Raw genomic sequence first — 23,619 nt, 5'->3', positions numbered from 1 at the left:
TTGCGTTCATTCCTGGATCTCCAACCTGTAGCTAGCAGGGATGGCAGAACCAAAGAAGCCCCCCCACCCCCCAAATTTTCCTGTTGCTCAGTGGAGGTCTCGGTCCAAAACAGGAAGGATTTTATATCCCCCTCCTTGCCAAGGACAGAGCTCAGAAAAATTGCTTAGTGGCTGGGAAATTCTGGAAGGACCTCAAAGTAAATGTTTCCAAGCTTTTAATGAAAAGGACCCACTGGTTTAACGAGCCAAGGCAGGGTGACGAGTCCAACTCTGAAGACTGAGACTATTTTGCTGCCACAGTTTGGGCAGCTTACCAGATGGGGGCACAGATCATCAAGCGTTCCTAGTTCCCGGCTTTGCTGAGGCGAGCATTGCTCAAGCGGCAGAGAAGAGGTGCCTGCTAGCAACAAAACCAAGGTGGAAGAAGACAGCTTTGGCGGCAGTCCTGTGTTGTTGCTTTTTGCGAGTGTGATATGGTCCCTGGAAGCCTGACCCGACTGTTGAGCCGAAATTGGTTTAGCAAAAAAATAAAAGCAGGAGAATTAAGACACCTTGAAGACAAACAGGCTTGTTTTGGTGTGCTTTTGTGGGTTGCAGGCCTCAGACACATGGCGCATAATAAGCCAAAGGCAGATTCATGATGCATAAATCACACTGTGGAGCGGTGTAGGCCTGCTTTTTGGCTTACAGGCTGCTCCCCAGTTTTAACTATGCACACACAACTATGCAGAGACCGGAATAGGGCCCTGCCTATTGTGTCCCTTCATCTACTCTGGAGGCAACCTATTAGGCAACCAAAATATCACTTTCAACACTAGGGGCTCAGCCCCGGTGGTCCAGGTCACCCCTTGCCAGCAGTGCCCCGCTTTGCCCTTCAACACAGGACAACAGGACTATCTTTATGCCAAAATAAACATGAAGGGACAATCATATCAGGAATGGCAGCACACGGAAACTAGTTTCAGAATGTTTTGGCCTCCAGGACACTTTGTTATACGGTAATGAATCTTTCGTCATTAAAATACCGCAATGCTTCTGGTTTTCTTTTTTGCTGTCTGTGCAGAAACAGGCGAATGCAGCCGCCTGAAAACAGACCAGCGTTGCAGGTGACCCTCGGACATCGAGTGGACGGGGGTGAGGCCTTTCTGAGCCGTGGGGCTTGTTTCCCAGCAACCCAGCCCTTCGGTGTCCTCTGCACGGAGGGTGCTTCACTCTGCATCTCTCATGGCAATTAGCAGGCTCAGCAAGCAAATTAGCTTTTTCAAAATTGAATTCCATGAAAGTTGCAGCACTCCCTGTGTACCTGAACTTTGGGAGGAATTCAATTAAGGCTTCCTGTGAACTACTGGTTTCCTGGGGGGGGAGAGGCAGTGTCACCAAGTGCAGGGGTGGGGAGGAAGACTTTCCCCTCCACCCCTGAGGCTCTGCTTGAATGCTAGGCTTTTCTGTTTCAAGACACAGGGTTGCCTTGCATAATCCACTAATTCCTTTGTTACAGTGGTTCCTAAACTTGGTTCCCCCAGATGTTCTCAGACTATAATTCCCAGAAGCGCTTCACCACGAGCTGTGCTGGCCAGGATTTCTGGGAGTAGTAGCCCAAGAACATCTTGGGGACCCAAGGCTGGGAACCACTGCTTTAGAACATAGAGTTTGCCAACTTTTTTTCCTGACAAAACCCCTGTGCATTTAACGGCTGCATGTCAGAAAAGGCTATTTCTATGGCACCTTTCTGCAATAAGCTTCAGTGGCCAAGTTTCTTACTGTTATCCAGATCTTAAATGCATAGGAGCACTGGTGGGAAAAATGTTGGCAACATTTAGATACCTCCGTTCTTTGAGCTGTTTAGCAACTCCCAGGCCTTGCGTAGCCATACCTTTCTTGCTGTTTTTCTCCCAGGATCCCTGGATGAGAAGATTTGGGAGGAGACCGGCTGACTTCCATGGCCCTGACTGTGTCCCTCCCTTGACACTGGGGCTGTCCATTCTCGGCTTCTGGCTGCAGTGAGGTAGGAGCCTCTGGTCACCAGCCGGTGCAAGTTCCAAAGTATGCAGGCTGGAGTGGGAAGAGGGAGGCAGAGGCACCCCATAGAAGGTCTTCAGGTCTTTCACGGGGAGATCCACGAACAGCGTCCCGTAGAGGCTGCTGCTCCCGCCATCAGGCACCAAAGGGAGAGTCTGGATGCCGGATCCCTGGCTTTGCCTTTCGAAAGAAGCTGCTGGGGGTGGGCGGGGAGGAAGCAAAATGCAAGAAGGAAGTACCTGCGAACACGACCATCTGCTCTACCGTTAGAGTTAAAAATCCCAACACCTGATTTAAAAGGTATACTTTTGCGTGGAGGCATCAGAAAGACACTGGGCAACACTGTAGGCAATAGGAAGACTGAACATGAGATAGAGTGACTCCATAAAGGAAGCCACAGCCTTGAGTCTGCAAGACCTGAGCAGGACAATGAATGGCCGGACTTTTTGGAGGTCATCAATTCATAGAATCACCCTAAGTCAGAAGCAACCTGATGAGGGTAAAGGTAAAGGTTCCCCTTGACAATTTTTTTTTGTCCAGTCGTGTTCGACTCTAGGGGGCGGTGCTCATCCCCGTTTCCAAGCCATAGAGCCAGCGTTTTGTCCGAAGACAATCTTCCGTGGTCACATGGCCAGTGCGACTTAGACACGGAATGCTGTTACCTTCCCACCAAGGTGGTCCCTATTAATCTACTCGCATCTACATGCTTTCGAACCGCTAGGTTGGCAGGAGCTGGGACAAGCGACGGCTGCTCACTCCGTCACGTGGACTCAATGTTACGACTGCTTGGTCTTCTGACCCTGCAGCACACAGGCTTCTGCGGTTTAGCCCGCAGCGCCACCACGTCCCTTAACCTGATGAGACAGGACACGAAATGACAACCTCTTGCGTACCGCACTGCTGCCATGTCCTGAGCCGGGAACGTGCCCCACCACCGGGCAGAGTGGGCAACTGCCTCCGGCGACAGATGCGGGAGGGCAAAAGTGGCAGCTTCTTCCATCTGTTTCTTTTGTGTCGGCTGCCTTCACCCCACTTAGAGGATGCAGCTGGTGCGTGCCTCACAACCTGTTCTGCACTCCCTCAACTAGACTGCCACCCTCACAAGTAGAGATGGACAACTCTGCCCCGTGGCAGCTGTTGAAGTAATATATGCTGTGACTCCCGTTGGCCTTGTTAGGTAGACCCAGGGTGGAGGGGCAAAAAGAGGAGGCTCCATCTTGTCCATGGCCTCGGTCAGCACAAGGGCGGTGGCCGCATTCCATTCAGCTACCATGAAACCTGAAAAGATGCTGCCTTTCCCACCAGGCCATCTGCCACTTTGCATAGGCCTGCATTTGGCACTTAGCATATTCCTGCATAGGCTGTGTTGTGAAGCACAAAATTGGTTAATCCCGTTTGATACTGTGCCCACTGGTAGTAAACTTCCAGGATCTTTTGTAGTTCCATTAACTGAGATCTTTTATCGCTCGAGGTGCTGGGGATTGTGTCTGGGCTCTTCAGCGCACAGATGATGTGTGCTAGCACAGAGCTGTGGTCCATCCATGCCTGTGATAAAAGTTACTGTTTTAGACCAGTGGTTCTTAACCTTGGGTTACTCAGGTGTTTTTGAACTGCAACTCCCAGAAACCTCAGCCAGCAGAGCTGATGGTGAAGGCTTCTGGGAGTTGCAGTCCAAAAACATCTGAGTAACAAAGGTTAAGAACCAGTGTTTCAGACCAGTGGTTCTTAACCTTTGTTACTCGGATGCTTTTGAACTGCAACTCCCAGAAACCCCAGTCAGGACAGCTGGTGGTGAAGGCTTCTGGGAGTTGCAGTCCAAAACTCCTGAGTAACCCAAGGTTAAGAACCAGTGTTTTAGACGACAGCTTCCAGAACTCAACCCCTGGCATGGCCAGTGCTAACTGTTCCGACCTCGGCATGTTGTCCAAGTGTTGGCGGGTTTTACAATGCTCTTGGCAACTTTGCATGCTTCTTAGTATGTTATGTGCCTTTTTTGTGTTCTGAACTTTTGTAAACTATCCCAGGAACAGGGTCGAAGGAGGCATCAAGCTCTCTCCAAGCTGGACATTCATCAGAGATTCAGAAGGCAACAACAACACCAACGGCAACAACAACAACAACAACATGTTATTGGTGAGCAAAGCTTACTAGATTTGAAGCAATCTTCTTTGGGTTCAGTCCATAGCAGTTGGCTGCTCAAGCTGCTGCTGGTGCTGTAATTCTTGGATCCTGAAGTAGATTTCCACGTGTTTGAAAGCCATGGGGAATCACTGGCGTCTACCCTATAGTCAAGGGAAGCATAAACACACTCTCATGAATGGACGGTTGATGGAGAGAAGAACCCAGTGGTGTCTATCAAGCTGGAGTCTGTGGCTCACGTTCATGTGTCTGCTTAGGAAAATGGGCAGGAGTATCCTGCATCTACCAGGAGCCCAGGAGCCTTTGGAGATAACCAGGGAGGATAGTCCTTTCCTTGAGAGTCTCCCAGAGAGCTCGTCCTCTATTTGAAAGGCTGACCGGTGCAAGCAATGAAAGCAAACATCATACAGAGGGACAACCTGAAGCCGGGCATCCACAGTAAGCCCCAGAACAACAGATTCAGCTGGCATGCCTTGTTAGGCTTTATAAACAGTGCAATGCTGTTCACACTATAAACATAATTTCTAATGTTGCCTCTGTACGTGCCAGTTAAGAGAAGCAGTTTTATGCAAATGAGTGTCCTCATCCTTTCTTAACGGTGCCCTAACTGCCCAGATAGCTCAGAGAGTTTGGTCTCCGGCTGCCGAGTCTGAGGCTGGGAGTTCAGTTCCCCCACTGGGCCCCAAAGGCCCTTGTGGGCTGCATCAGCCTCTTTCTGTGAACCCAAAAGTTCATGCCTGGCTTGGAAAAACCACAGTCGATTTGGGGAGGGAAAACCAGAAGGCTGATTTTGCCTCCTTGGTTTTAGAGGAGAAATTGTTGTAAGTCCTTAACTTAGAACCACTCACTTCCAAAAGTTACATTGTCTGTGTACCTGCACAACAGGATTTTAGCCATTTATTTCTTGTGGGGAAAGGCAACCATGGGCGGCCATAGAATTTCCCCCTCCAACCCCTGAGGTGGCTAGGGGTGGGGGGGCCAACTAGAAGTGAGTTAACTGCAGCACTGAAGAAAGGGGCTGTGGAATTAAGACCTCTAAGAAGTACAGGTCCATTAGTAGCTTGGAAATTCTCATCTGCCCTGCATCTTCATTTACATAGATAGCACTAATGAATTACAGAGTCATATGCCTCTTTGCATCAGAATCTATCCTCCCATTTTGTATCAGAGAAGCAAGAAGAATAAACAAACGTATCTCTCAATTTATATTCCTGTCACCGCTTTTGATGTCAAGGCCCAAGGACATGCATGGATTTGCGCTGGTGTCACATTACAGAAAAGGAACAATAAAGAAAGAAAAAATCAAATTAACACCTGTTCCTCACCATAGCGTTTGGAAGATGTTGATTATTTCCTGCCTTATCCCTGATTTCACAATATCTACACACACACACCACACACACACCTTCCGATGTGGCCTCAATCCCAAGAGTTTCGGGGACCTGCAGGTTACCTGTGTTTGATGATGGTGTCATCGCTTGCATTCCTATATAAACCTGGAAAGAATGAAGTGTAGCATAAGAGACTTTATCTTCACTTAGGGGTCATTCGTGATTTATGTGTCACCGCTGACAGTAGCACTCTTCACAATTGAGCATTAAGAGCCCTTCTAAGCAGGAAAATTGGCATTAGATAGAGAAGTGACTTTTGTTTTAAAGAGAGAAAAGGGTGCTTGTGGAAACACAGCTGGAATGAGAGAAGCAGCTAATGTGGGGTCCTTGAGCCTCTCCATATTCCCTAGTTTCCTCACTGCAAAACCACCACCACCACCAATTTCCGAACTGCTTTTTGTTCTGGAGGATTGCAAATGCATTCGCTTTACAAAACTGCTCCCATATATTGGACCACGAGGACTGTGAGGTGATGGAAATGACATTCATAGCATCATAGAATCATGAAGTTGGAAGGGGCCTATAAGGCCATTGAGTCCAAGCCCCAACTCAGTGCAGGCATACAAATGAAAAGAGATCTGCCAGGGGGTTGTCTAAATTTCATTTGAATGGCACCAGTGTTGAAGCACTTTCTCCAGATAATTGGTTCCATAGCCGTACTGCTCTAAGAGTTGAGTTTTTCCTGCTATTCAGTCTAAATCCGGCTTCCTGTAACTTGAGCCCATGATTATGTGTCCTGCAAGAAGATCAGAATGTGCCCCTCCTCTGCACGACTACTTTTCAAGTATTTAAAAACTGCCATCATATCTCACCTCAGTCTTTTTTTCTCAAGGCTAAATATGCCCTGTTCTTTTAGTCGTTCCTCATAGGGCTTAGTTTCCAGTCCCCTGATCATCCTTGCTGCCTTCCTGCGCTCTGAGATGTTTGAAAATAGATCCTGCCCCTCCTCTGTGTGACAGCCTTTCACGTACTTGAAGAGTGCTGTCAGATCTTAATACTTCTGGAGGTAACCACTTTGGGAAAGCAAAGATTCGTAGACGAAAAGAAGCTGGCACCTTAGTGAATTTGCTACCTTCTGCATGGCAGGGTGTTTAAAGAAGGAAGCTGTTCCACACAAACTTCTCCCAAAAAGGATACTGATTTTTTGTCATAATATAATATTTCACCCCATGATCGCTCACTTTTTATATGTCATTCTGATTTTTCTTTTATCTGAGCCAGTGTATCCACCCAAAACCTAATATGACACCACTGAAATGCTATTCCTTCTATAAACTTGAAGTTAGACTCTATATCCGTTATTTCCAACCAGATGTTGTCAGGCTACAACTATTGATACTGGGTTCTGGGAATTCAAGTCCAACAACAGCAAGGGATCCAGAGAGGGGAACCACTACCCAGCATAAATGCCTCCCCCCCCCCGCTACTTACCTTCACCGAGGGCATACTGCCGCCCTGCACTATGCCTGGCTTGCTGCTGGCAAACATAAATGGCGAGCACCATCAGCATGATCCAGAGGGCAGAACCCATGCTGGCAATGAAGACAGGCTGGCGTACCACTTCCAGGATGTAGTTGCCAGACAGGAAGTCTGAGGTTTTTGCCATCTTCTCCACTGTAGGCTCTGGAAGGCAACAAGAGTTGATGATGAAGGTAAAAGGTTCTCCTTGACAATTTGTCCAGTCGTGTCCGACTCTAGGGCGCAGTGCTCATCTCCATTTCCAACCCACAGAGCCAGCATTTTGTCCAAGGACAATCTTCCGTGGTCACGTGGCCAGTGCAACTAGACATGGAATGCTGTTGCCACCGTGGTGGTACCTATTTATCTATGTACTCACATTTTGCATTTTGCATGCTTTCAAACCACTAGGTTGGCGGGAGCTGGGACAAGCGATGGGGGCTCACGCCGTCGCGTGGATTCGATCTTACGACGGCAGGTCTTCTGACCTTGCAGCACAGAGGCTTCTGCGGTTTAAGCCGCAGCGCCACCATGCAAAACCACTTCACAAAAACAGCTCATAAAAGCAGATATGAATTCTGAGCCCACTCAGGGGAAAAAAATCCCTGACCTTATGGAGTGGGAGGCTGGGACTCAATTCAGTGGTGGTCCCCCACCTTGTATGCATGCTGAGGGAGCTAGGCTTAATCCTACCTCCTCCAAACAAAACTCGTCCAGTTGGCCCAGCCAGAGAAGAAGCCTCGTCCTGTAATCTCTGGAGAGCTGCTTCGGTCACAGTAAATAGCAATGGGCTAAAGAAAGAGGGTCAACCTGCAGCCCATCAGCCTTTCCCTTTTTTTCTTTTTTTTTTTTTTTCTTTTTTGCCGTTTTCATCACCAACGGAAACAGAAACTGCCATGTGGGTCAAAGGATGCAAGCACATCATTAGGAGGCAGAATTCCTTAAGTACCGGAAGATGCCTGATTGTCACACAGAAACTTTGTCCATCTTCTTAGGGTGCAGAACAGCTTGCTTTGGTTTCTGATTGGTCATCATCAGGAGGCAAATATTTGCAAGAAGGATGGCACAGGCATAAAGGTTTGCAGGAATCCCCTGTAATGTTTGGCCCTGAGAAAAGGGGCACACTAACAGCATGTCTTAAAGGAGAAGCAGCAGCTAAATGCCCTTGTCATGATTCTCCCCTAAATAAAAAACTTCCAAGATCCACATATTTCTTCGTATATTTAAAGGGAAGAGTTTGAAAGTTGAAAAATCTGAATGCATAAGAAAGCAAAAATGATAGGGTTGTGTATCCCTGTTTTTAATGTCTATGGCCCTATCCAGAGGGCGTAAATGAATTTTAAGAGATTAAGATGAACACGTCACTCCTAAACAATATCTGAAGGCAAAAATATCGAAACTGAGACTGTCCTACGTTGGGCACGTCATGAGAAAGCAAGATTCCCTGGAAAAGACAATAATGCTAGGAAAGGTTGAGCATGGCAGGAAAAGAGGAAGATCAGATACGAAATGGACTGACTTCCTACAGGAACCACAGGCTTGAGTTTGCAAGAGCTGAGAAGGGCTGTTGAAGATAAGACGTTTTGGAGATCACTCATTATTAGGGTTGCCATGTCAGAGGAGACTTGATAGCATTGTCAAAACATAACAACAAGAAGTTCAAAAGAGCTTATCTCACCTACAGCACTGCATACAGGATAACTAGTCACTCCAATTCCTGCTCCGTTGACCGCTGCTACCTGGACACAGTATTTTAGCCCATTAGCCAGGCCTGTCATTTCTAGACTATGCGTTCCTCCATCAACGGTCTTGTTCGATCTGTGATGTGTTTCATTGCCCAGAAACCAGATCTTTTAAACAGAGAAAGAATTTTTAAAAGGCAGTCTGTATCAAACAAGGCAACGCAACTCAGCATTTCTGTAGAATAGAAATTACCGTATTTTTCACTCCATAAGACGCACCTTTCCATAAGACGCACCATTTTAGGAGAAGAAAACAAGAAAATATAATCTGTTTTCCTCGCTCCATAAGACGCACAGACTTTCCACCCCCCTGTTTTGTGGGAAAAAAGCGCGTCTTATGGTGCGAAAAATACAGTACATGAAACTAACCAAACATGATCCATGGGGACACACAGCTAACAAAACTATATCAGATAAAAGGCTAGTAGAAGAAGCCAAAGATCTCATTAGAACATGCATCTACTGTTTTTGTACCTGCTTTCCGCATACAGTATATAAGCAGTATGTATTAAAACAAAACTGAATCAATAATGTAGGGGAGTACGACCCTCAAGGAAAACCACTGGTTATCAGTTGAAGCATTGCAGCCACATGGCTTTTGGGTTGCATCACTTCACCACTGAAGCTTCTGTCTTGCAAATTCTCAATGTTGCTCTACTTCAGTGCAATTCTAACTGGTCAAGACAGGAAGGGCAACTGGGTAATCATAAGCAAGCTGAAGCTGGGTCAAGTCCGTACTCCTTCCGGTCAAAAGATATTGGGAATTACTTAGGACTGTCTTCACCCTGGACTCACCTTATGGCTTTGCCCCTGGGCATTTGCAGAAATGCATCCAACAGGACATGGTATCTCCTTTGCATCACCCTTAACCAACTCCCTTTCAAACTCTTCTGCTGGCAGAGTTTAACCTGCAGAGCAGTTCCTATGCCAGATCACATGTTTGGGAGATCTCTGAGATCAACCAGCAGAAACAAGTTCTGCCTGATCCTGAATCCTTCACGTAGCACATCTCTGAATTAGGAGTCCTTTGCCTGTCATATTTCCTTGAGATTCTTTTGATGATTCACCATCTTCCAAATGCTCAGCTACCCAGACTTCAGACTGCATGCGTTTCTCTCCTCTCTTACCTGGTAGGCTTTAATAATGCCATTGCGTTCATCATGTGGAGGAGGTTCCCAGTGAATGATCACAGTCCCGTTGCCACCTTGGATTGTGGCTATGCTGACGCTCTGAGGAGCAGCACTAGGCACTGAGAAGAAAGGATCGGTTTCCATAAAGACTTTCAGGAGACATTGGAGTATCAATTATCAACACAATGCTTTAGGAATGGCGCCACTCCTTCACCTGCTATTCCACCTCTGCTCTGAATTTAGGAACTTTTGTATTAACACTAACATGTCACTATTTAATTGTTAGAGAAAACTAATTAATTAACACTCACACCAGAGGTGCGCAACTGCTGGAGACTAAAGGGGCTATGCAAGCTGTCAGCTGGACCTTGGAAAAGGACACCAACATCCCATATTTTGAAATTTAGGCCAACATCTTGTTGAAAGAACATGGACCCACACAATGATAATGGTGTAAACAGCTTGCACACTTTGGTGAAACACCTGTTGTAGGACTGGGATTGACTTGGAGGTGTGGGGTTCCTCCCTCTGGGCCTTGCAGGGTCACATTCATCCAACCGGCCACTTTTGGCCCTCTCCTTGCCTTAACTCAAACTTGCAGACTTTTTCTTCAGCCTGAGGATAAACATTTCCGAGAAATTCTCCAGAGGCTCCCCTCTGATATAGATGTGTCCAAAGGCAAAACACAGAATGTAAAATATCCGTGACACAGCAAAGGAGAATACCAGAAGGCCAGACAGAAGTCCAACGAAAACAGCGTATTGGCCTTAGGGCCTGTGATGCCCCAGCTGTGGCTAAAACATTGATACAAGTAAGCAGAATTAAATGTTTTGGTTGTTGTGGCCCTTTGGCTGTGTTCTGAAGGTTGCTACTCCTGTCCTCTGAAGATGCCGGCCACAAAGACTGGCGAAACATTAGGAAGAACAACCTTCAGACCACGGCCAAAGAGCCCGAAAAACCCACAACAACCATTAGATCCCGGCCGTGAAAGCCTTCGCAAAGAATTAAATGTTGTTCTTTGTTAACTACACACATGGCTCTGTTTTGGCTTCATTCTACCCCAAGATAGACATGACGTGGGTTTTGATACGTTCAAATGCACTTATGTCCATTCCTTTGCTTCTGGGCTTGTGCAGATTAATTTTTTTATTTAAAATATTTCTGTCCCACCTTTCTCCCCAAAAGGACCCAAGGCAGCTTGCGAGGTCACAGAGAGCCCTCTTCTCCATGTGCTATGTCTAAATCTTTTTAAAGTCACCTAAGACAGCTGCCATTGCCCATCGTGAGGCAGAGAAATCTGTAGCAGCAATTCCATCTTTGTCTCCACAAGCCGTGAAAAGGCAGAAGGCAGAAGGCAAGCAATGTGAGGCTATGTGATGAAAGAAAGATGCCCTTCAGAGACACGTCAGCTCCTTTTGGACTACAGACAAGACATGGGATGATTTTTGCTTCTTGAAAGCCCAGAGTTTAAGGCTTGTATTGCAACAAGAAAGGTTTGCTCCATAAACTTCATGCCACTGCTTGGATGTTTCCATCCTGCTGTCAGTGTTTGTCGAGTCTTACAAATAGCAAAAATATTGTACATAGTAATTCATTAGGGCAGAAATGGAGAATCTGGCCCCTGTACCTGAGGTGGCCCATGGAATCCCCACCTGGCCTGCAAGTTTCTTCTGTTCTTATCTCTGATCAATAGTTTCAGATAAAAGATAAGAGCTTAGGAAGCTGTTGCCTAATGCTGCTCTCTGCTTTGCAGCTAAAGAAGGTAATGAAGATAGAAATTGGCCACAGGTTCAAAAACAGAGTTCCTTACCCCACCTAAAGAGGCAACTCAGGGAAAGCATGAAAATATCACACCTTCACTTGGAAGCCATCCTGCCACAGGAAACAGTCCCTGGCCAAATAGACTGCTTCAGTTCAAAGAACCTCCGTAGGTTGACGTGAACACCACTGACACTCGCTGTGTATATACTGATTGTGTGTGAGTTTGTTGCAGTCAAAAAAAGAAGAGCTGCTTGTACCTTCTTCAGGGATCCAGAGGTGTCTCATATTGCTGTCCGAGCCATGGACCTTCCCTAAATATGGCCGCACCTTGAACTCATACGTATAACCTCTTTCCAGCTCCGGCACGATAGCTCGGTGGTTTCTTGGGACATTCCATTCCGCCCAATGAGTGCTCACAGGCAGCAGGGAACGGTAGAGCACCTTATAGCCTTCTATGCGCTGTGCCTGGGTAACGGGGACAACCTTCAAAGTAATAAGAGAAGGCATTTGTGTTCCCTTCCAAGCACGGTTAGCAGAAATTATTAACAATGGGCAAATCCATCATGCTCAGTTTCACTTAACAACCTCTCCTTCTTCTCCTACAAAGTTCATTCTATCCCTTTTCCCTACCAGATTAAGTTACCAGTTTTCAAATGATGTGCAAATTGATACACTTTTTTTTTAAAAAAAGAGACACTATTCCAAGCAAATGTCTCCCCTGGATAAGCATTGTGTGCATCATTTCCCATATTTATATATTTTTATATATTTATTTGTTTTTGTACACTTTCAGAATTTCCTTCCTTCCTTCCTTCCTTCCTCCCTCCCTCCCTCCCTCCCTCCCTCCCTCCCTCCCTCCCTTCTTTTTTCTTTCTTTCTTTTCTTTTCTTTGATGAAAAGAATATTTTGAGAACTACATGGACAGGACCTTACGCAATTGCCCCTCTTCTCTGTCTTAAGCAACAGGATCCTGGCCACTGTGATTAACTATAAGGACCTCCTTAGACACAGCTTTGTTCAATTACAGGCTCTCTCCTCCACCCCAATCCAACCCATAGTTCTTATTATTTCTGACTTACCTTCCAGTGCAGCTGGGCTGCTGGAGCAGAAGGGGCAGCAGTGACATTTAGCAGGTAAATCCTGACATCCATTAGCTCTTTCAAAATATCTTCTGGCTTGTCCCATTCCTTCTGTCCAGTGTCTAATGGATCTAAAGGCCAAAAAAAAGGAAACCTAGTGCGTATCTTTGGTGAACCTCAACTAATCTCATCTAACCAAAGGAGAATGACATGAGCAGCTTGTGAGTCCCCTCCTGTTCAGTCCATCAGCCACCCATGGATGGTGAGTTTTCTTGTCTTTCCTCTAAAGCAATCTAGAGAGAAGGACAGTCACCATTAGGGATGGGCACAAATCAGAAAAATGGTGATTTGTTTTGATTCATGATTCATCAAGGTTGACAAATCATGAATAATGAATTTACAGGGTTTTTTGTGACAAGTCGATGAATCAATTTGTTGATTCATTTTTGCCTTTTAAATCTGATAAGATGCACCAATTTCAGAGAAGATCACTATAATGCTTCTCTACAAGCCCTGCAAGTTTGGTGATGTTTGGGTTTTGGACATCCGAGTTATACACCCACAAAGTGGGTCACACACACGCAGGAAAGTGCCCTTTAGCAGCTGGTTGGGGAAACGCAATATTCACCAAACTTGGAGGGATTGTAGAGGAGAGTCAGGGAAGTATTTATGTGATTTTATGTCTCTAGGTACCTGAGGGGAACTTTCCTGGGGGGGGCTCTTTGTGGGTGTATAACTTGGACATTCAAAACCCAATCATGACCAAACTTGGAAAGATTGTAGAGGAGAGTCAGAGGAAGCATCCTGGCAATTCTAGTGTCTCTAGTTGGGGGGGGGGGGGGCATTTTATAGCCCAACAAATTAACAAACCAAAAATCACTAAAAATTCATTGACTTGTATTCGTCAGGGGCATTGATTCATATGAATAGCAATTAACAAATTAGTAGATTTCTAGGCTTGAGGGTGGGGGGATCTTGGGAAACATACTTTTAATGGATCTCCCTCACTGAATGCACCAACCACCCCCACCCCGTGATAGCCATTATCCCTCTGCTTGCTTTTCTCTTTGAACCAATTTGAGATCCTCTCCCCCAAAAAGAAGCTAACAGGTGTGGAGAAACTTCCTGTTCATTCTCTTTGTTCTCTCCTTCTTTGCTCATTCAAGGAGGGCAGGCGGCCAGCCAGCAAAACTAGGAAGACCCAGGGGCTCCAGAGATTTGGATTGGACTGCCATAAATGGCCAACGACATCCGTCGCTGGCACTGCCTCTGTGAAGTGATGCTTGAAGAAAGGAGCCCACTCTCATTTGCTGATCCTTCTTACCCTGCACCGTTAAGGTTGCCGTGGCTGAGATCGTCCCCACCTTGTTGCAAGCAGTACAGACATATTTGCCTGCATCGGACATTGTCAGATCATTAATCTGAAGGACGTTTTCTTGGTTTACTTCAAACCTGTAAAAAAAGGGTGCAAAATCCAGAACAAAGTTAATGCCTTATTGATAAATGCATAACCATTCATCAATCAGCATTGAAGTTATCAAGCAATGATCATGCATCAGGATGAGCTTGTCTTTGTTAAAGAGTTACTACTGGAGTACAGAATCTATGTCACTTTCCTGTAATACAATACTTTCTAGAGCCCTCCAAATGGTTTGGACTGCAGTTCCCATAATCCATAGATATTGACCATGCTGGCTGGGGCTGCTCAGTATAACTGGCAATAGTTGCATGACCTGAGGACAACAGATGATGAATTTCTATGTTTTGCATTCCACAGCCACTTTTTCTTTCAAGCACAAATTCTCCCTGGCCCATTTGTCTGTGGATGTTTTAAAGTCTTTTATATATACTGCCATCTCTAATCCACACAATTGAAGAAAGACGTCACAAAATTCAGGAAAACAAAACAACTAAAAAGGTACTGTGCTCCTGTCCATGTATTAGCTTAGAACCCGGTAGATCAATATGAAATTTTTTCTCCAAGCTCTACTGAAGAAAGAAATCAGTGCAGCTTTCTGATTTGGGAAAATGGTTACGTACGCTAAAAAAATATGGGGAAATATCAATATATTGATTCTGCCTTTGGAAACTGTGAAGCTTGCAGAGTCTGAATAGGAGGAAGAAACTGGGAACGATTCTTCAAATATAACCAATTATGCTCACCTGCCCTTAGGCAGCTCTCCGTTTTCCTTGTGCCACTGGACAACAGGTGTTGGATCTCCATGGACTCCACACATGAACTGAACAGCACTGCCAAGTATGGCAGAAACATCATTAGGTCGCCGACTGAATATTGGCTTTTCTAAGATGAGAGAAGCAGATAATGTAATTCGACTCGACAGCACCAGTTTCGCAAAATAAGAGGAGTTCTCATAGTGAGTAGATAATATTATGGAGACTAGCCATCAAAAAGGAAAAAATAGTTTTTCTGCAAGATGACTCACCACTAGCCACGAGCTTCTTTCTTATACTTTATGATGATGTATCCAGTAAAAAAGCTACATACCAATTCCATTTAAACCAAGCTATTCATCGTATTATGGAACTGAGTCATTTATGCAATCCAGTAACTGTTACTAAAGATCAGTAATGTGCCACCACGACACTAAGGAACATTTGGAATTGTTGCACAGCATTTCAAGCTTGAAATACTGTTATTTCAGAAATTCAGCATTTTAGTAAAGTTCTACTGGCTACGTGAGCATGCCAGCCTCACTATAAAGCACAAATTCAAGATCCAGGTGAAACAGATACATGTGATGAAGAAGAGATACAGCTACTATTAAACGGATATGACTGAAAGGTTTGTTTTTGACGAGCCTGTGTAATGTAGTGAATAGAGTACCAGACTGAGGTCTAGGTTTTCGTCCCCCATGTGGCCACTGGATGATGTTGGCCAAGTCATTCTCATTCTCAGCCCCCCCACCCCAGCTTACAGAGGGCTTGATCACACATGCAAAAGAACCCTAAGTTATACCAATTCTCCTATTTTTAAACCATTTTAAAAAAATTCCATTCACATGGCAAACTGCTAACTTTGATTCATTTTGCCCACCAATCAGTTACTGTATTTTTCCCTGTATAAGACTATAGGTAAAGGTAAAGGTTCCCCTTGAGAATTTTTGTCCAGTCGTGTCCGACTCTAGGGGGCGGCGCTCATCCCACTCTTCAAGCCATAGAGCCAGCGTTTGTCCGAAGACAATCTTCCGTGGTCACATGGCCAGTGTGACTTAGACACAGAATGCTGTTACCTTCCCACCGAGGTGGTCCCTATTTATCTACTCGCATTTGCATGCTTTCAAACCGCTAGGTTGGCTGGGACAAGCGACGGGCACTCACTCCGTCGCGTGGATTCGATCTTACGACTGCTTGGTCTTCTGACCCTGCAGCACACAAAGGCTTCTGCGGTTTAGCCCACAGCGCCACCACGTCCCGTATCAATGTAGAAGATATTATTAGCTAGAGTATACTTTTGTATAAAATCTTTAGAATAAAAATTGAGGGTCGTCTTATACATGGAAGTAAGCTGAGGAAAGAAGAAAAACAAGTGGAAGGGAAAGCAGGGATCAAAGTGATCCTGCAGGGCTTTCATCCCTTTCTCCCTACACTTGCTATGTCCCACTTAGATGTCTTACTTTGGGGTTAGAAAAATGGGGGGGGCATTTTATACATGGGGGCATCTTATACACAGAAAAATACAGCATTTTCCATCTTACCAGCATGACTGTTTTAAAATGTACTAATCATGTATCACTTCAATCCTTACTGTTTCAGTGTGGGTGAACTTTACTATCGATTTCTTTATTCCACTCTGCTGTCAGTCTATTGGTCATGGTGGCCACTGTACGTGGCCTTTTCACCTTGCCTTTTAAAAAAATCACTACAGCTGTATTGATAAATTGCTTATCTCCTGTCTTGTTGTTCATTTTTGAAGGTTCATCACTATTTTGATTTCTAGCTAATAATATCTTCTACATTGATTTCCATGAAAGGAAAGGCAAATAATCATTATAAAGCAATCTTTTTGTGTTTTGGTTGGCATCTACAGAGTGTTTATTCCCGCCAGGTGGGGCATAGCTCTGTGTCATCCTACTTGATCTTGCAATTTCACATTCGGTGGACCTTACTTGTAGCACGGATTAAGGAAATCATACCACCGCCGACTTGGTACCATTGATGCATACAAAGGGAAACTCTAGTTGCTAAGAAGATACCAGAAAAACTAAAGCAGACCTTAAATGAATCAGTCAAAATTCTCAATTTTATAAAAAGCAAATCACTGAATTCAAAACTTTTGAACAGCTTTGCAAAGATATGGACAGTGAACACCACCAACTTTTGCTACACAGTGAAGTTCATTGGCTATCACAAGGTAAAGTTTCATCTTGTTTTGGGGAATTGAGAGATGAGATAAGATGATTCCTCTTGGAGAAGCAATTTCACTTCAGGGATTATTGGACAGGTTTTTCCTGGTTAGCCAAATTAGCATATCTGTCAGGTAATCTTTACTCATTTAAATATGTTCAACTTAAATCATCCAGGAGAAAACTTTACAGTTATTCAAGTTGAAGAGAAGATTGAAGCAATTATCAAAAATTTGGAATTGTGGCATCATTGCCTATCGAGCTGAAACTATGAGACATTTCCAGACCTCACAAATATTCTTCGTTCCACCAACAAAGAGTTGTCTGAGGAAGACACATCACTTATTGCATGACATTTGGAAGATTTGCAGCATGGTTTCCGTGAATATTTTTCTGTTCTGGATGCAAGCAAAAACTGGATTAGAGATCCCTTTTCAGTTAATGTGTGTGAACTAGAGGGGCTCACAGCAGCAGAGGAAGACAAGCTCATAGAAATACCCATGGATGGGGCTCTGAAACTGTAGTTCAAGAAACAGTCCCTTCCAAATTTCTGAGCTCACCTACAAGCAGATTTTCCAGAACTGTCAAAGAGGGCTATGAAAGTATTGATGCCTTTTGTAACAACATACATACTTGTGCGAAAAATCAGTCTCTGCTCTCGTATATCTTAAAAATAAGTTCAGGAACCATCTAAAAATTGTAGAGCCAGAACTCCGAATACAAGTTTCAGCTATTAAGTCTGATATAACAAGGCTTGCAAATTATAATTAATTATAATTATATGAATAGAATTTGTTCCTTTTTCCCCACCCAACTTCTGTTCAATGAGGTACAGTACAACTTTGTGCAAATCATATTCATGTCGTTTTCTAGCTTCCGTTTCATTTGAAGTTTTGTATAGATGTGTCATATTAATGATTTTATGTGCTTGTAATTTCAGGTTCTCCAGCAAGAATTAAAGATTGTTGTTGTTGCTGCTACTGCTGCTGTTTTACATTTGTATGGAATCATGTCGATAAAAATATTAAAATAGGAATGTGAGCATTAACAGAATAACTTATTTCACCCTTCTCTCCAAATCTGAAGACCCTTCATGAGAAACTTTAAAGAAATATTTGATCTTTAGGGTTTTAAATCTTGAGTTAAGTCTTGGTGCCTGCCAACCTAGCAGTTTGAAAGCATGTATTTATTTATTTATTTATTTATTTATTTATTTATTTATTTATTTATTTATTTATTTATTTATTGTATTTATACCCCGCCTATCTAGTCATTTCGACCACTCTAGGCGGCTTACAACATAAGGATAACAAGTTCTAAAAAAAACCTATAACAATTAATTAATTAAATGATTCTGTAAGATGGGAAAAATAAAAATAAATCAAATAAAGAGGGGAAAAAGGAAAGAGGACAGGAATTAACTGGAAGGGAAGGCCTGCCTATACATCCATGTTTTTAGTTGGTTCTTAAAAGTACCCAGCGAGGGTGCAGCGCGAATCTCCGGAGGTAGGTTATTCCAGAGACGAGGAGCCACCGCCGAGAAAGCCCGGTTTCTAGTAAATGCGAGTAGATAAATAGGTACCACCACGCTGGGAAGGTAACAGCGTTCCGTGTCTAATTGCGCTGTCCACATGACCATGGGTCTACGGACAAACGCTGGCTCTACAGCTTGGAAACGGGGATGAGTCGGACACGACTGGACTAAAGGTCAAGGGGAACCTTTACCTTTACCTAAGTCTTGGTAGTCTGCAGCAACAGAAGATATTTAAAGGGGGTCCATGGTAAAGAAAAGGTTAAGAACCGCTGTTCTACGGCCATAAAGGAGACCTCAGTTTTGCTTTGGAGAAAAGAAAAGAAGTTCTATATGACAGCAAGTCAAATGTTTGAAAAGGTTCATTGTGACTTACCCATTGGGAACAATTACTCTGGAGGGGCCTGCCAGCATCCACCCACATTCCTTGGAGGTCTTTAAAAAATGGGGGGGGGGGTTATCTTTGAATTTTGACAGTATCTGGATTGCGGCACACTCATACGCAGATATGGTCTGCTGCCGTGCAATTTTGGCATAGGCTATCCAACATTTTGCACAGGGTAGAGGCCATCATATGTTTCAGTTGGTCACTTCCATGGTCATATATATATATATATATATATATATATATATATATATATATATATATATATATATATATATATATATATATATATATATATATATATGAAATAACAGTTTAAAGATGCCACTTCCATCTGAAATTGGGGTTGTGCATTCAATGCATGGCAATATATAGATCTGGATTATTATTTTTAAATAGATTTTTTTTATTAGCACTACAGCTCTAGCAGTCGCACTTCATTAGTTGCTATGCTGGCCCTGGGCTAACCACCAAAGAATGGTTTAAATTAACGACAAACGTAACTGTCTGCAGGTTTCACCAGCAGTGCTCTCCATGCACAGTAGGCTAACACAGACCAAAGAAAGGGCCATCTTGATAGATCGAACCTCCCTCTAGGGAGACACAACAAGGCTTTCATTGTATTTGCGCTACAAATATCCAGGTACATTGAACACAGCAACAATGGTGTGCATGAAGAACAGACAAGAATAATACAGCTGTATTGTTTCATTCTTCTCTATATTTAACTGTATTCACATGCGAGCCCCACGTCTTTCTACGGCAACTTCTTGGGTAGAACAGCACTCCACCTACTGTCCAGATGACTGCACAGCGATGGATCTGGAGCAGTGACCATGGGGAACAATATATTTATTTTCCAGAAGTCACAAAAACGGTGAAAGCAGAATAAGTTACAATGCTCATTCTGCTTTATCGATATATCACTTGCAAATTTTTAAAAGGTGGGGAGGGCTAGGGGCAGTCTTAACGTAGGAAGAGCACAAAAACTGAATTGATTTAAAATATATAAGCAATGTAGTCTACTAAAGCAGTTCAAACACCTGGAAATTAAACTATTCGATTCAAAACCATGTGAATACACCCACTAATATATATACCACTTGACCGCATGTAAAATGTATCGATTCCAGAAAAGGATGAAAAGAATCGGTATAACTAGGGTTCTTTTGGCACGTGTGATTGAGCCCAGAATCATTCTTAGGATAAAATATATGCAGGTCATATACAACACTGGGAACTCACCAGTGAACATAAGGGCTATAAAAGTAACAAATTCCCTCAACAAGGACTTCAAGCCTTTATATAATGAGGTAAAGCTCATGGGTGCAGACTTTGCTGATTAGTTATATTTTGAAGTGAATTGGCTTTTCTCATCTTAGCTCCAATTTCCAGCACGCCATGCTGGCTGAGGAATTCTGGTAGCTGTACACCAGAACAGCAAGAACAATCTCTCCCGATGGCTACGGGAGGCCAACCGGTCACAAAACACATGGAGAAAAGATGTGAGGTACATTCGCTACTGATCTTCTCACCCAAGACAGTGACCAGGGCTGCTCGGCTGGCTCTCTCTCCTACTTGATTGGTGGCCACACAAACATAGGCTCCTGAGTCACTCTTCAAGACAGAAGGTACCAGAAGCTTTCCAGGGACAATCTGAAAAAGGAGAGAAGAAAGAAGCCATTGGAACGCAAGACATATTTTCTGTATTTCTGGGGATACCACTTTGTCAGGGAATCTGAGAATCACCTCCACCTCTCGGTGTCTCTGGACATTTTCAGGAAAGCTTATTCCTGGAAGGCGTCTTAGTCTCATCTCTCGATCTTTTCCAAACCAGAGGTATTATGATAGATAAGAAAATAGTGGGTTAATCCCAACAAGTACTACATTTCAAGCAGACCCAATGAAATGAATGAGACTTGGTCATGTAAATTCCATGGATTTCTGTGGGTTTACTTGATTTGAGACTGACAGTCTACTTAGCCAGCCTGATGGCTCTACAACTCCCTCTTCCAGCAGCCAATGCAGCTTGTAAAAACAGAACAACAACAACCTGTAGGCAGCAACAAAGGAATTGTGTTCATCTGGAAACAGGATGAGGGAGACCATGGTTCAGTCATTATTTCTCACCCTAAGCTGCCTTGCGGGACTGTTATGATGATAAAAATAGGGCTTGACAGGAGCCTAATGTACTCCTCTTTAAACTATTTGCAGTAAATGTAGACTATGAAAAATAAATAGAATAACTGTGGGTCTTAGCCTTTTATCTGCACCATTTTGTTACTGCTTGTTATTAATCTCTCTCCACCTTTCATACTTCATTACAGGTACCCTGGCTAGCCTTACTGAGATAATGCCTATCTCTAGGGCTGCCTGGTTAACAGCATCCCATTCCTGATATTCAAGGCTGAGACTGATGCCAAGAGAGCAGGCTTTTATGAAATGATCCCAGAATCAGCTAATCAGGTAATAAAGTATCCCAGGGAGGTATTTTCATTGGTTAGGCAGGCAGCAATATACACCCAGTAGCTGCAGTGGTGGCCACCATTCCTGCTAGAACTTATATCCTTCATAGCCCTACTTACAGCACTTATCACATGCACAAGAAGTTTTTGAAGCCTTCATGCTAGCCCTGGAATACCTGGAAGGCTCTGTGACAGCCCCAACAGGGAGCTCATCTTAGGCCCTGTCCTGCTCCTATCAATACTTGAACAAAAAGAATACTCATGAGTTACAATGCTAGTTCTTCATCCCCTGCATCATTCCAGTGGGCTCAGATGCGCTAGACCAGTGGTTCTTAACCTTTTTGAAAGAAACGCCCCCTTGAGCCATTGAGGAAGTTATCATCGCCCCCCCCTCCCTGCCGTGATGATATCTTATTTATTTATTTATTTATTTATTTATTTATTTATTTATTTATTTATTTATTTATTTATTTATTTATTTATTTATTTATTTATTTATTTATTTATTTATTTAAGACAATTAAATCCAATGATCTCTGAAAACAAAATTCAATTCCAAGAAAATGAAATGCCCCCAAAAAGGAACATTTAATGATTTAGTTGCAAGCGAATTTTAAGATGCAAAAAGAAATATAAAAAGGGCATAAAAACAAACCGCAATGCAGGAACTAAAAATTTCAAGACGAAAACTCTGAAACTAAATTAAGAGTGGAGGAAAATATATATTCATGCACACTGTAAAAAGGCTGCAGCCATCTTCACAGATCTGGCTTGCTCCAGCGCCGCCCTACCGCCCCCCTTCTGCTCCAGCGCCCCCACACCGCCCCTTTTCGTTCTATTGCCCCCCTGAAAAATGAAATCGCCCCCTGGGGGGCATTATCGCCCACGTTAAGAACCACTGCCCTAGACCATTGGCTTTCCCCCCAGTTCCTCCTCTTGTTCCTGGTTTTTTTTATTTTCTTTTGTCATGTTTAGGCTTCTCTTATTTTTCAGAGCTGCCAACATTATTCAGGTTCAAAACACCAACACCCTTATGCTAAGCCTGTGTGCGCCATCACTAGCTGGTAATGTGGGGAGATCGGTAACCAGGCTTTTAAACCAGTGGTTCTTAACCTTTTTGAAAGAAACGCCCCCTTGAGCCATTGAGGAAGTTATCATCGCCCCCCTCCCTGCGGTGATGATATCTTATTTATTTGTTTGTGTGTTTGTTTGTTTATTTAAGACACTTAAATCCAATGACCCCTGAAAACAAAATTAAATTCCAAGAAAATGAAATGCCCCCCAAAAAGTAACATTTAATGATTTAGTTGCAAGTGAATTTTAAGACACAAAAAGAAATATAAAAAGGGAATAAAAACAAATGCAGGGAAAAATTTCAAGACAAAAAGTCTGAAACTAAATTAAAATTGGAGGAAAATATATATTCATGCACACTGTAAAAAGGCTGCAGCCATCTTCACAGGTTTGGCTTGCTCCAGCGCCCCCCTACCGCCCCCCTTCTGCTCCAGCGCCCCCACACCGCCCCTTTTCGTTCTATTGCCCCCCTGAAAAATGAAATCGCCCCCTGGGGGGCATTATCGCCCACGTTAAGAACCACTGGTTTAAAACAGTGGTTCTTAACGTGGGCGATAATGCCCCCCAGGGGGCGATTTCATTTTTCAGGGGGGCAGTAGAATGAAAAGGGGCGGCGTGGGGGCGCTGGAGCAGAAGGGCGGCGGTAGGGGGGCACTGGAGCAGGCCAAACCTGTTAAGATGGCTGCAGCCTTTTTACAGTGTGCATGAATATATATTTTCCTCCAATCTTAATTTAGTTTCAGAGTTTTCGTCTTGAAATTTTTAGTTCCTGCATTGCGGCTTGTTTCATGCCCTTTTTATATTTCTTTTTGCGTCTTAAAATCCACTTGCAACTAAATCATAAAATGTTACTTTTTGGGGGCATTTCATTTTCTTGCAATTGAATTTTGTTTTCAGGGGTCATTGGATTTAAGTGTCATAAATAAATAAATAAATAAATAAATAAATAAATAAATAAATAAATAAATAAATAAATAAATAAATAAATAAATAAATAAATAAATAAATAAGAAAGAAAGAAAGAAAGAAAGAAAGAAAGAAAGAAAGAAAGAAAGAAAGAAAGAAAGAAAGAAAGAAAGAA

General features: G+C 43.5%; 1 protein-coding gene across 4 annotated transcripts in view; it reads right to left on the bottom strand.

The window, feature by feature from the left end:
- Positions 1-23,619, bottom strand: part of ROBO4 (roundabout guidance receptor 4) — a 136,118-nt gene that overhangs the window by 58,086 nt on the left and 54,413 nt on the right. For 2 of the 4 annotated variants that reach the window (XM_078379799.1, XM_078379800.1), the window contains exons 4-14: positions 20,535-20,655; positions 14,883-15,021; positions 14,044-14,171; positions 12,720-12,850; positions 11,898-12,123; positions 9,877-9,998; positions 8,686-8,857; positions 6,981-7,172; positions 5,612-5,654; positions 4,168-4,301; positions 1,874-2,212 (exon numbers count right to left, since the gene is read on the bottom strand). In XM_078379799.1, the coding sequence (XP_078235925.1) occupies positions 1,874-2,212; positions 4,168-4,301; positions 5,612-5,654; positions 6,981-7,172; positions 8,686-8,857; positions 9,877-9,998; positions 11,898-12,123; positions 12,720-12,850; positions 14,044-14,171; positions 14,883-15,021; positions 20,535-20,655 (1,747 nt within the window). Of the gene's footprint in view, positions 1-1,873; positions 2,216-4,167; positions 4,302-5,611; positions 5,655-6,980; positions 7,173-8,685; positions 8,858-9,876; positions 9,999-11,897; positions 12,124-12,719; positions 12,851-14,043; positions 14,172-14,882; positions 15,022-20,534; positions 20,656-23,619 lie in introns of all 4 variants that reach the window. The other 2 variants (XM_072978813.2, XM_072978814.2) reach the window with 1 other exon arrangement.

This window comes from Pogona vitticeps, chromosome 8 (genome assembly GCF_051106095.1).
Source record: "Pogona vitticeps strain Pit_001003342236 chromosome 8, PviZW2.1, whole genome shotgun sequence".
NCBI lineage: Eukaryota > Metazoa > Chordata > Lepidosauria > Squamata > Agamidae > Pogona > Pogona vitticeps.
The sequence above is the reverse complement of the archived record's forward strand: the minus strand, read 5'-3'. Positions and strand labels throughout refer to the sequence as shown.